The sequence below is a fragment of the Heptranchias perlo genome, chromosome 28 (genome assembly GCF_035084215.1).
Source record: "Heptranchias perlo isolate sHepPer1 chromosome 28, sHepPer1.hap1, whole genome shotgun sequence".
Classification (NCBI taxonomy): domain Eukaryota; kingdom Metazoa; phylum Chordata; class Chondrichthyes; order Hexanchiformes; family Hexanchidae; genus Heptranchias; species Heptranchias perlo.
The window spans coordinates 4,730,210-4,742,821 of NC_090352.1; the positions used below are offsets into that span (position 1 = coordinate 4,730,210).

Genomic DNA, 12,612 nt, shown 5'->3' on the forward strand with positions numbered 1-12,612 from the left:
CTGGACTTCAAAGGTACTTAATTGACTTTAAAGTGCTTTGGGACATCCTGTGGACATGAAAGACGCTGTATAAATGCAAGTCCTATCTTCTTTCATTAATGTGGCATTGGTAATGCCGGAGAATTGAAGATTTTACCAACCTGGACGCCCAGTATCAGTATTGATCATCCCTAGAACAGGTAAAAGAAACAACTTGCATTTATACAGCAGCTCCTCCTTGATGTTTCTATCCCTATTGAGAAACCTTTAAGAATGATCTGCTGATTGAATGTATATGTTTATAGCTGTGTTACTATTATTGTCAATGATGGCGTTGATGTGATTTTAAATGTGAGCAAGCTGCAGCTGTACGTTCCCATCCATCTTGAACCCAAACCCTCAGAACCCGAGCCAGCTTCTGCTCTACTGTTCTACTGAGTCTCTCACTTCAGCTAGTCTGCATGGAGCAGTGCTTCACTGGGCTAAGGGCATACTGAGGAATCGATTTAAAAACAGTTTACAATATTTATAAACTACTCTTTGATCTCCTGTGATGTTGCACGCACGGGAGTCAAGACCAACTGCAGTCTTCAGCTGAAGAGGGGTTAGAGTGCAGGGGATAATTGGATCAGGATGAGCAGGTAAAATTCAGTCCCCATTTTAAAATCAGACATTCCGTCCTTATTTAATCATTGTTATATTATAATGTTATTTGTACTTAAATAGCAAAACTTAAGGTAAGCAGAGAAGAACTGGTCCCTCTGCAGTATAGGCTGAGAAGCTGCAAGACACAGAAGTGTTACACTACAGCGCCACCAATGGCAGGAGAGTGCAATGACACCATGACATGTTTACATAGGCAGTTTCCATTATAAATGTGGACACAGGAATTTGTAAGGGAAAAAAGTTGTCAATGGAAAGTAAGGTTTTGTAGACAGGAAATGTGCACTGATGTAAGATTTTGGGTAATGTGGTAATGTGGGTTAACACACTGTCTTTTCATCTCTGATTCCTGAGTTTTAATCCAGCCCAGACAGGTTGGATGGAAATCTGCTGTCACTGCTGGATGTAAGAGTCCAAATGAAATGAGTCTGAAGATCCTCAAACTGCTTTCAAGTGGGTGTCAACCGATAGCACAAAGCTGCCAATGATTTGATGCAAATTGATGATTTCAGTCTGAGACAACATAAGGCTGGCTGATGAGGGAAATGGAAATGTCACAATAGTAAAGAGACATTACTGGAGCATGTGGGCCTACCTGGGAGAGTTTAATGCTGACACAAATAGAAATAAAAAGAGATACTTTAAATCATCTGCATTTGCTGTATAAAAGAGAGTGATGAATGGAGATGTGAGTCCTCCTCAACAGTGATTAATAAGGAACAGGTATCTTGTGCTGTGAATGCACCAAAGTACAGCAAAGAATGAAAGAAAAGAAGAATGTGCATTTATATAGCGTCTTTCACATCCTCAGGACGCCCTAAAGCACTTCACAGCCAATGAAGTACTTTTGAAGGGTAGCCACTGTTGTAATGTAGGAAACATGGCAGCCAATTTGTGCACAGCAAGATCCCACAAACAGCAATGAAATAAATGACCAGATAATCTGTTTTAGTGATGTTGGTTGAGGGATAAAAATTGGCCAGAACAACGGAATGAACTCCTCTGCTCTTCTTTGAAATTGTGCCATGGGATCTTTTAAGTCCACCTGAGAGGGCAGACTGGGTCTCGGCTTAACCTCTGATCCGAAAGACGGCACCTCTGACAGTGCAGCATTCCCTCAGTACTGCACTGAATTGTCAGCCTAGATTTTGTGTTCAAGTCTCTGGAGTGGGGCTCGAACCTTCTGACTCACAGCTGAGTGGAAAATGTAAAACCATGGGAAAATGTATCTTATAATCTTTGTCAATCACTACCATTCAAAAAATCTTCACACGAATTTAACTATAACTTCTCCTTTCAGTCTTTATTTCTGATCGGTTTCTGGGTCCCCACCCTTAGGGGTGAAACTATATCTTTAGCCTCAGTTTCTCACGGGAAAGACAGAGTTTCAGCGACTTTTACAAGCTCCAAGATCACAAGTGCCCTCAAAAAAAAAAGTTCTCAACAAAATTGCTTTTAAATCTGAGTGAGTTTTAAACCAGATAATTGCAAGTAGAATCACATCACCCCAGATAGCGTGAGCTACAAATGGACCATCAAATAAACTGGATCATTTACTATTTTAAAATTAAAATTTTAAAAGAAGCATACTCGGCTTTTTTTTAAAAGACCCTCATACAGGTGCTTACGTGTCTAGATTATGGATTTATATCAACACCCCCGCCAGTGCTGGAAATTAGGACATCAATGTCCTTTACACTTCCATTTATTTCCACAATCGTATCGACTTGTTTAAGATCTGGTGGGACCCACTAAAAACCCGAATTCTGTGTGGGTTAAGCAGAATCCAGAGCAAAACCGTTTTAAATAATGACAGAAAGTAAAAAAAAAAGATTGACGGTGTGCAACTTATTCCGTGTGTCTCGTTGTTTAAATGTAATATTTTTTTTTGGGGGGGGTGGGAGCCAATCCTCATTTTAGTGGTATCTGTGAGTTAAAGCAGTGATGTGAATGCGTGCAGTGTTTATCAGGACACACGCTGTTTGTGTTTTTTTTTTAAAAGGAGGGGCTTGTACAGTTTTATCTGCACCCTCAGCCTCAGTGTGTCTTGTCTCCGGCTCCCGGTGTGTCGCGTCAGTTACACTGATACAGACAGCCCCCGGGTCCCGCGGCTCCTGCTCCTGCTCCAGCTCCAGCTCCAGCTCCTGCTCCAGCTCCAGCTCCAGCTCCAGCTCCTGCTCCAGCTCCAGCTCCAGCTCCAGCTCCAGCCCGCTGCTCTTGGGGGAAATATGTGTGTGGAGAAGGACAACTCCGACTGCCCGCTCTCGGGCTCCGGCTCCGGCTCCGTCTCCTCCGAGGAGATCCAGACTCTCAACGGCGCCGTGCCCGCTGCCACCGCCGCAGACGCGCCGTCCAGTGCGGCGGAGAAGTTGCGGGCTCTGTACAGGTTGCGCCCCCACATCGCGGCGGGGGTGCTGAGTTTCGGCTACGTGGTGAATTACATGGACCGGTATACCGTGGCAGGTAAGAGAGGGATGGAGAGATTCCCTGGGACATCGAGGGGGAACCTGTGCACCTGCTCTTAAACAGGCAACGCACCTCCCCATGGTGGGGGGCTCACCTCCACCCACTTTAATCACATTTTAAAGCTGGAGTGTGCCTTTAAAAGAAATTATGGTATTGGATATTATTGGGGATGATTTTCCCCTATTCCATGCTCCTTGGGGAAAGTGCTGGCGATTTTATTTTTTGTGTGTCTGTTCATTTTTAAAGGGGGGGGGGGGGGTCACACGGATTTATGGAGGAGCGCTCCACGGGTGCCGCTCCCCCGCCGAGAGCGCTAGATCGCTGGATCATTCCTTCCTCGGCAGCAGTGCCTTCGCGTTGATCTGTTGATGTAGCGAAACGCGCTGTAGTGAGGGGCGCAGTCCTCTAACAGGTGCGCACAGGCAGTGCCAATCCAAAGGGTCACCTGTTCTGGCCCAGAATGTTCTTTTTGGGATCGATTTTGGTTAGTGTCTGCACACAGGTTGTCTAAATCCACCAGGTGAGTTGCCACCTCCACCTGCTTCCAGCCTCCAGTTAGTAGCAGACCCCCCACAGTAACAACGAACCAGACTTAGACATGTCCAAGTCTGAAACATTAATTCACTATTGGAACCACTGTCAACTTGCTCGCTACGAACAGGTGGTCTTTATACCATATTGTGGTATGGTCAGTGGCTGCTATGTACATTGTTATTGTAGTTTCTATTTTCAATCGTAAACTTTCAGAGTATCCCGATTTACAAACCACTCTGAGGAGCCCATCAGGTAATCGATAAAGCTGATGGGCTGGGTGACAATATTTTTGTTTTATTTCAGTCTCCGTCCACAGGTGGGGAGTGGGGTTATTGTATGTTACACGGGTAGGGAGAGGCTATTGTATGATACACGGGTGGGGAGTGGGGTTATTGTATGTTACACGGGTGGGGAGAGGGGTTATTGTATGTTACACAGGTGGGGAGAGGGGTTATTGTATGTTACACGGGTGGGGAGAGGGGTTATTGTATGTTACACAGGTGGGGAGTGGGGTTATTGTATGTTACATGGGTGGGGAGAGGGGTCATTGTATGTTAGCCGGTTGGGAGTGGGTTTATTGTATGTTACATGGGTGGGGAGTGGGGTTATTGTATGTTACACGGGTGGGGAGTGGGGCCATTGTATGTTACATGGGTGGGGAGTGGGGTTATTGTATGTTAGATGGGTGGGGAGTGGGGCCATTGTATGTTAGATGGGTGGGGAGTGGGGCCATTGTATGTTACACGGGTGGGGAGTGGGGTTATTGTATGTTACACGGCTGGGGAGAGGGCTTATTATATGTTACACGGCTGGGGAGAGGGCTTATTGTATGTTACACGGGTGGGGAGAGGGCTTATTGTATGTTACAAGGGTGGGGAGTGGGGCCATTGTATGTTAGATGGGTGGGGAGTGGGGCCATTGTATGTTAGATGGGTGGGGAGTGGGGCCATTGTATGTTACACGGGTGGGGAGTGGGGTTATTGTATGTTACACGGCTGGGGAGAGGGCTTATTATATGTTACACGGCTGGGGAGAGGGCTTATTGTATGTTACACGGGTGGGGAGAGGGCTTATTGTATGTTACACGGGTGGGGAGTGGGGCCATTGTATGTTACACCGGTGGGGAGTGGGGTTATTGTATGTTACACGGCTGGGGAGAGGGCTTATTATATGTTACACGGCTGGGGAGAGGGCTTATTGTATGTTACACGGGTGGGGAGAGGGCTTATTGTATGTTAGACGGGTGGGGAGTGGGGTTATTGTATGTTACAAGGGTGGGGAGTGGGGTTATTGTATGTTAGATGGGTGGGGAGTGGGGCCATTGTATGTTACACCGGTGGGGAGTGGGGTTATTGTATGTTACATGGGTGGGGAGAGGGGTTATTGTATGTTACACGGGTGGGGAGTGGGGTTATTTTATGTTAGACGGGTGGGGAGTGGGGTTATTGTATGTTACAAGGGTGGGGAGAGGAGGGTCATTGTATGTTACACGGGTGGGGAGTGGGGCCATTGTATGTTACACCGGTGGGGAGTGGGGTTATTGTATGTTACATGGGTGGGGAGAGGGGTTATTGTATGTTACAAGGGTGGGGAGTGGGGTTATTGTATGTTACACGGGTGGGGAGTGGGGTTATTGTATGTTACCGCGAGAGAGAGAGAGCGCGCGAGAGAGAGAGAGAGAGCGCGCGAGAGAGAGAGAGAGCGCGCGAGAGAGAGAGCGCGCGAGAGAGAGAGAGCGCGCGAGAGAGAGAGAGAGCGCGCGAGAGAGAGAGAGAGCGCGCGAGAGAGAGAGAGCGCGCGAGAGAGAGAGAGCGCGCGAGAGAGAGAGAGCGCGCGAGAGAGAGAGAGCGCGCGAGAGAGAGAGAGAGCGCGCGAGAGAGAGAGAGAGAGCGCGCGAGAGAGAGAGAGAGAGCGCGCGAGAGAGAGAGAGAGAGCGCGCGAGAGAGAGAGAGAGAGCGCGCGAGAGAGAGAGAGAGAGCGCGCGAGAGAGAGAGAGAGCGCGCGAGAGAGAGAGAGAGCGCGCGAGAGAGAGAGAGAGCGCGCGAGAGAGAGAGAGAGCGCGCGAGAGAGAGAGAGAGAGCGCGCGAGAGAGAGAGAGAGAGAGCGCGCGAGAGAGAGAGAGAGAGCGCGCGAGAGAGAGAGAGAGCGCGCGAGAGAGAGAGAGAGCGCGCGAGAGAGAGAGAGAGCGCGCGAGAGAGAGAGAGAGCGCGCGAGAGAGAGAGAGAGAGCGCGCGAGAGAGAGAGAGAGCGCGCGAGAGAGAGAGAGAGCGCGCGAGAGAGAGAGAGAGCGCGCGAGAGAGAGAGAGAGCGCGCGAGAGAGAGAGAGAGCGCGCGAGAGAGAGAGAGAGCGCGCGAGAGAGAGAGAGAGAGCGCGCGAGAGAGAGAGAGAGCGCGCGAGAGAGAGAGAGAGAGAGCGCCGCGAGAGAGAGAGAGAGCGCGCGCGAGAGAGAGAGAGCGCGAGCAGCGCGAGAGAGAGAGAGCGCGCGAGAGAGAGAGAGCGCGCGCGAGAGAGAGAGAGCGCGCGCGAGAGAGAGAGAGCGCGCGCGAGAGAGAGAGAGCGCGCGCGAGAGAGAGAGAGCGCGCGCGAGAGAGAGAGAGCGCGCGCGAGAGAGAGAGAGCGCGCGCGAGAGAGAGAGAGCGCGCGCGAGAGAGAGAGAGAGCGCGCGCGAGAGAGAGAGCGAGAGCAGCGCGCGCGAGAGAGAGAGAGCGCGCGCGAGAGAGAGAGAGCGCGCGCGAGAGAGAGAGAGCGCGCGCGAGAGAGAGAGAGCGCGCGCGAGAGAGAGAGAGCGCGCGCGAGAGAGAGAGAGCGCGCGCGAGAGAGAGAGAGCGCGCGCGAGAGAGAGAGAGCGCGCGCGAGAGAGAGAGAGCGCGCGCGAGAGAGAGAGAGCGCGCGCGAGAGAGAGAGAGAGCGCGCGCGAGAGAGAGAGAGCGCGCGCGAGAGAGAGAGAGCGCGCGCGAGAGAGAGAGAGCGCGCGCGAGAGAGAGAGAGCGCGCGCGAGAGAGAGAGAGCGCGCGCGAGAGAGAGAGAGCGCGCGCGAGAGAGAGAGAGCGCGCGCGAGAGAGAGAGAGCGCGCGCGAGAGAGAGAGAGCGCGCGCGAGAGAGAGAGAGCGCGCGCGAGAGAGAGAGAGCGCGCGCGAGAGAGAGAGAGCGCGCGCGAGAGAGAGAGAGCGCGCGCGAGAGAGAGAGAGAGCGCGCGCGAGAGAGAGAGAGAGCGCGCGCGAGAGAGAGAGAGCGCGCGCGAGAGAGAGAGAGAGCGCGCGCGAGAGAGAGAGAGCGCGCGCGCGAGAGAGAGAGAGCGCGCGCGAGAGAGAGAGAGCGCGCGCGAGAGAGAGAGAGCGAAGCGCGCGAGAGAGAGAGAGCGCGCGCGAGGAGAGAGAGAGAGCGCGCGCGAGAGAGAGAGAGCGCGCGCGCGAGAGAGAGAGAGCGCGCGCGAGAGAGAGAGAGCGCGCGCGAGAGAGAGAGAGCGCGCGCGAGAGAGAGAGAGCGCGCGCGAGAGAGAGAGAGCGCGCGCGAGAGAGAGAGAGCGCGCGCGAGAGAGAGAGAGCGCGCGCGAGAGAGAGAGAGCGCGCGCGAGAGAGAGAGAGCGCGCGCGAGAGAGAGAGAGCGCGCGCGAGAGAGAGAGAGCGCGCGCGAGAGAGAGAGAGCGCGCGCGAGAGAGAGAGAGCGCGCAGCGAGAGAGAGAGAGAGCGCGCGCGAGAGAGAGAGAGCTGCGCTCGCGAGAGAGAGAGAGCGCGCGCGAGAGAGAGAGAGCGCGCGCGAGAGAGAGAGAGCGCGCGCGAGAGAGAGAGAGCGCGCGCGAGAGAGAGAGAGCGCGCGCGAGAGAGAGAGAGCGCGCGCGAGAGAGAGAGAGCGCGCGCGAGAGAGAGAGAGCGCGCGCGAGAGAGAGAGAGCGCGCGCGAGAGAGAGAGAGCGCGCAGCGAGAGAGAGAGAGCGCGCGCGAGAGAGAGAGAGCGCTGCGCTGAGAGAGGAGAGAGGCGCGCGCGAGAGAGAGAGAGCGCGCGCGAGAGAGAGAGAGCGCGCGCGAGAGAGAGAGAGCGCGCGCGAGAGAGAGAGAGCGCGCGCGAGAGAGAGAGAGCGCGCGCGAGAGAGAGAGAGAGCGCGCGCGAGGAGAGAGAGAGCGCGCGCGAGAGAGAGAGAGAGCGCTGCGCGAGAGAGAGAGAGCGCGCGCGAGAGAGAGAGAGCGCGCGCGAGAGAGAGAGAGCGCGCGCGAGAGAGAGAGAGCGCGCGCGAGAGAGAGAGAGCGCGCGCAGAGAGAGAGAGAGCGCGCGCGAGAGAGAGAGAGCGCGCGCGAGAGAGAGAGAGAGCGCGCGCGAGAGAGAGAGAGCTGCGCGCTGAGAGAGAGAGAGCGCGCGCGAGAGAGAGAGAGAGCGCGCGCGAGAGAGAGAGAGAGCGCGCGAGAGAGAGAGAGAGCGCTGCGAGAGAGAGAGAGAGCGCGCGAGAGAGAGAGAGAGCGCGCTAGAGAGAGAGAGAGCGCTCGAGAGAGAGAGAGAGCGGCGCGAGAGAGAGAGAGAGCGCGCGAGAGAGAGAGAGCGCGCGAGAGAGAGAGAGAGCGCGCGAGAGAGAGAGAGAGCGCGCGCGAGAGAGAGAGAGAGCGCGCGAGAGAGAGAGAGAGCGCTGCGAGAGAGAGAGAGAGCGCGCGAGAGAGAGAGAGAGCGCGCGAGAGAGAGAGAGAGCGGCGCGAGAGAGAGAGAGCGCTGCGAGAGAGAGAGAGAGCGCGCGAGAGAGAGAGAGAGCGCGCGAGAGAGAGAGAGAGCGCGCGAGAGAGAGAGAGAGCGCGCGAGAGAGAGAGAGAGCGCGCGAGAGAGAGAGAGAGCGCGCGAGAGAGAGAGAGAGCGCGCGAGAGAGAGAGAGAGCGCGCGAGAGAGAGAGAGAGCGCGCGAGAGAGAGAGAGAGGCGCGCGAGAGAGAGAGAGAGCGCGCGAGAGAGAGAGAGAGCGCGCGAGAGAGAGAGAGAGCGCGCGAGAGAGAGAGAGAGCGCGCGAGAGAGAGAGAGCGCGCGAGAGAGAGAGAGAGCGCTGCGAGAGAGAGAGAGAGAGCGCGCGAGAGAGAGAGAGAGCTGCGCGAGAGAGAGAGAGAGAGCGCGCTAGATGAGAGAGAGAGCGCGCGGAGAGAGAGAGAGAGCGCGCGAGAGAGAGAGAGAGAGCGCGCGAGAGAGAGAGAGAGCGCGCAGAGAGAGAGAGAGAGCGCGCGAGAGAGAGAGAGAGACGCGCGCGAGAGAGAGAGAGAGAGCGCGCGAGAGAGAGAGAGAGAGCGCGCGAGAGAGAGAGAGAGCGCGCGAGAGAGAGAGAGAGAGCGCGCGAGAGAGAGAGAGAGCGCGCGAGAGAGAGAGAGAGCGCGCGAGAGAGAGAGAGAGCGCGAGAGAGAGAGAGAGCGCGCGAGAGAGAGAGAGAGCGCGCGAGAGAGAGAGAGAGAGCGCGCGAGAGAGAGAGAGAGCGCGCGCGAGAGAGAGAGAGAGCGCGCGAGAGAGAGAGAGAGCGCGCGAGAGAGAGAGAGAGCGCTGCGAGAGAGAGAGAGAGCGCGCGAGAGAGAGAGAGAGCGCGAGAGAGAGAGAGAGCGCGCGAGAGAGAGAGAGAGCGCGCGAGAGAGAGAGAGAGCGCGGCGAGAGAGAGAGAGAGCGCGCGAGAGAGAGAGAGAGCGCGCGAGAGAGAGAGAGAGCGCGCGAGAGAGAGAGAGAGCGCGCGAGAGAGAGAGAGAGCGCGCGAGAGAGAGAGAGAGCGCGCGAGAGAGAGAGAGAGCGCGCGAGAGAGAGAGAGAGCGCGCGAGAGAGAGAGAGAGAGCGCGCGAGAGAGAGAGAGAGGCGCGAGAGAGAGAGAGAGCGCAGCGAGAGAGAGAGAGAGCGCGCGAGAGAGAGAGAGAGCGCGCGAGAGAGAGAGAGAGCGCGCGAGAGAGAGAGAGAGCGCGCGAGAGAGAGAGAGAGCGCGCGAGAGAGAGAGAGAGCGCGCGAGAGAGAGAGAGAGCGCGCGCGAGAGAGAGAGAGAGCGCGCGAGAGAGAGAGAGAGCGCGCGAGAGAGAGAGAGAGCGCGCGAGAGAGAGAGAGAGCGCGCGAGAGAGAGAGAGAGCGCGCGAGAGAGAGAGAGCGCGCAGAGAGAGAGAGAGCGCGCGAGAGAGAGAGAGAGCGCGCGAGAGAGAGAGAGAGCGCGCGAGAGAGAGAGAGAGCGCGCGAGAGAGAGAGAGAGCGCGCGAGAGAGAGAGAGAGCGCGCGAGAGAGAGAGAGAGCGCGCGAGAGAGAGAGAGAGCGCGCGAGAGAGAGAGAGAGCGCGCGAGAGAGAGAGAGAGCGCGCGAGAGAGAGAGAGAGCGCAGCGAGAGAGAGAGAGAGCGCGCGAGAGAGAGAGAGAGCGCGCGAGAGAGAGAGAGCGCGCGAGAGAGAGAGAGAGCGCGCGAGAGAGAGAGAGAGCGCGCGAGAGAGAGAGAGAGCGCGCGAGAGAGAGAGAGAGCGCGCGAGAGAGAGAGAGAGCGCGCGAGAGAGAGAGAGAGCGCGCGAGAGAGAGAGAGAGAGCGCGCGAGAGAGAGAGAGAGCGCGCGAGAGAGAGAGAGAGCGCGCGAGAGAGAGAGAGAGCGCGCGAGGAGAGAGAGAGAGCGCGCGAGAGAGAGAGAGAGCGCGCGAGAGAGAGAGAGAGCGCGCGAGAGAGAGAGAGCGCGCGAGAGAGAGAGAGAGCGCGCGAGAGAGAGAGAGAGCGCGCGAGAGAGAGAGAGAGCGCGCGAGAGAGAGAGAGAGCGCGCGAGAGAGAGAGAGAGCGCGCGAGAGAGAGAGAGAGCGCTGCGAGAGAGAGAGAGAGCGCGCGAGAGAGAGAGAGAGCGCGCGAGAGAGAGAGAGAGCGCGCGAGAGAGAGAGAGAGCGCGCGAGAGAGAGAGAGCGCGCGCGAGAGAGAGAGAGCGCGGCGAGAGAGAGAGAGAGCGCGCGAGAGAGAGAGAGAGCGCGCGAGAGAGAGAGAGAGCGCGCAGAGAGAGAGAGAGCGCGCGAGAGAGAGAGAGAGCGCAGCGAGAGAGAGAGAGAGCGCGCGAGAGAGAGAGAGAGAGCGCGCGAGAGAGAGAGAGAGCGCGCGAGAGAGAGAGAGCGCGCGAGAGAGAGAGAGAGAGCGCGCAGAGAGAGAGAGAGAGCGCGCGAGAGAGAGAGAGAGCGCGCGAGAGAGAGAGAGAGCGCGCGAGAGAGAGAGAGAGCGCGCGAGAGAGAGAGAGAGCGCGCGAGAGAGAGAGAGAGCGCGCGAGAGAGAGAGAGAGCGCTGCGAGAGAGAGAGAGAGCGCGCGAGAGAGAGAAGAGAGCGCGCAGAGAGAGAGAGAGAGCGCGAGAGAGAGAGAGAGCGCGCGAGAGAGAGAGAGAGCGCTGCGAGAGAGAGAGAGAGCGCGCGAGAGAGAGAGAGAGCGCGCGAGAGAGAGAGAGAGCGCGCGAGAGAGAGAGAGAGCGCGCGAGAGAGAGAGAGAGCGCGCGAGAGAGAGAGAGAGCGCGCGAGAGAGAGAGAGAGCGCGCGAGAGAGAGAGAGAGCGCGCGAGAGAGAGAGAGAGCGCGCGAGAGAGAGAGAGAGCGCGCGAGAGAGAGAGAGAGCGCGCGAGAGAGAGAGAGAGCGCGCGAGAGAGAGAGAGAGCGCGCGAGAGAGAGAGAGAGCGCGCGAGAGAGAGAGAGAGCGCTGCGAGAGAGAGAGAGAGCGCGCGAGAGAGAGAGAGAGCGCGCGAGAGAGAGAGAGAGCGCGCGAGAGAGAGAGAGAGCGCGCGAGAGAGAGAGAGAGCGCGCGAGAGAGAGAGAGCGCGCGAGAGAGAGAGAGAGCGCGCGAGAGAGAGAGAGAGCGCGCGAGAGAGAGAGAGAGAGCGCGCGAGAGAGAGAGATGAGCGCGAGAGAGAGAGAGAGCGCGCGAGAGAGAGAGAGAGCGCGCGCAGAGAGAGAGAGAGAGCGCGCGAGAGAGAGAGAGAGCGCGCGAGAGAGAGAGAGAGCGCGCGAGAGAGAGAGAGAGCGCGCGAGAGAGAGAGAGAGCGCGCGAGAGAGAGAGAGAGCGCGCGAGAGAGAGAGAGAGCGCGCGAGAGAGAGAGAGAGCGCTGCGAGAGAGAGAGAGAGCGCTGCGAGAGAGAGAGAGAGCGCGCGAGAGAGAGAGAGAGCGCGCGAGAGAGAGAGAGAGCGCGCGAGAGAGAGAGAGAGCGCGCGAGAGAGAGAGACCTGAGAGAGAGAGAGCGCGCGAGAGAGAGAGAGAGAGCGCGCGAGAGAGAGAGAGAGAGCGCGCGAGAGAGAGAGAGAGCGCGCGAGAGAGAGAGAGAGCGCGCGAGAGAGAGAGAGAGCGCGCGAGAGAGAGAGAGAGAGCGCGCGAGAGAGAGAGAGAGCGCGCGAGAGAGAGAGAGAGCGCGCGAGAGAGAGAGAGAGCGCGCGAGAGAGAGAGAGAGAGCGCGCGAGAGAGAGAGAGAGCGCGCGAGAGAGAGAGAGAGCGCGCGAGAGAGAGAGAGCGCGAGAGAGAGAGAGAGCGCGAGAGAGAGAGAGAGCGCGCGAGAGAGAGAGAGAGCGCGCGAGAGAGAGAGAGAGCGCGCGAGAGAGAGAGAGAGCGCGCAGAGAGAGAGAGAGAGCGCGCGAGAGAGAGAGAGAGCGCGCGAGAGAGAGAGAGAGCGCGCGAGAGAGAGAGAGAGCGCGCGAGAGAGAGAGAGCGCGCGAGAGAGAGAGAGCGCGCGAGAGAGAGAGAGAGCGCGCGAGAGAGAGAGAGCGCGCGAGAGAGAGAGAGAGCGGCGAGAGAGAGAGAGCGCGAGAGAGAGAGAGAGCGCGCGAGAGAGAGAGAGAGCGCGCGAGAGAGAGAGAGAGCGCGCGAGAGAGAGAGAGAGAGCGCGCGAGAGAGAGAGAGAGCGCGCGAGAGAGAGAGAGAGCGCGCGAAGAGAGAGAGAGAGCGCGCGAGAGAGAGAGAGAGCGCGCGAGAGAGAGAGAGAGCGCGCGAGAGAGAGAGAGAGCGCGCGAGAGAGAGAGAGAGCGCGCGAGAGAGAGAGAGAGCGCGCGAGAGAGAGAG

General features: G+C 57.8%; 1 protein-coding gene across 1 annotated transcript in view; it reads left to right on the top strand.

Moving 5' to 3' along the window:
• The first annotated feature begins 2,645 nt into the window (after positions 1-2,645).
• Positions 2,646-12,612, top strand: part of spns2 (SPNS lysolipid transporter 2, sphingosine-1-phosphate) — a 104,786-nt gene continuing 94,819 nt past the window's right edge. The window contains exon 1 of the mRNA XM_068007949.1: positions 2,646-3,105. Coding sequence (XP_067864050.1) covers positions 2,871-3,105 — 235 coding nt within the window. The 5' untranslated portion in view covers positions 2,646-2,870. The remainder of the gene's footprint in view (positions 3,106-12,612) is intronic.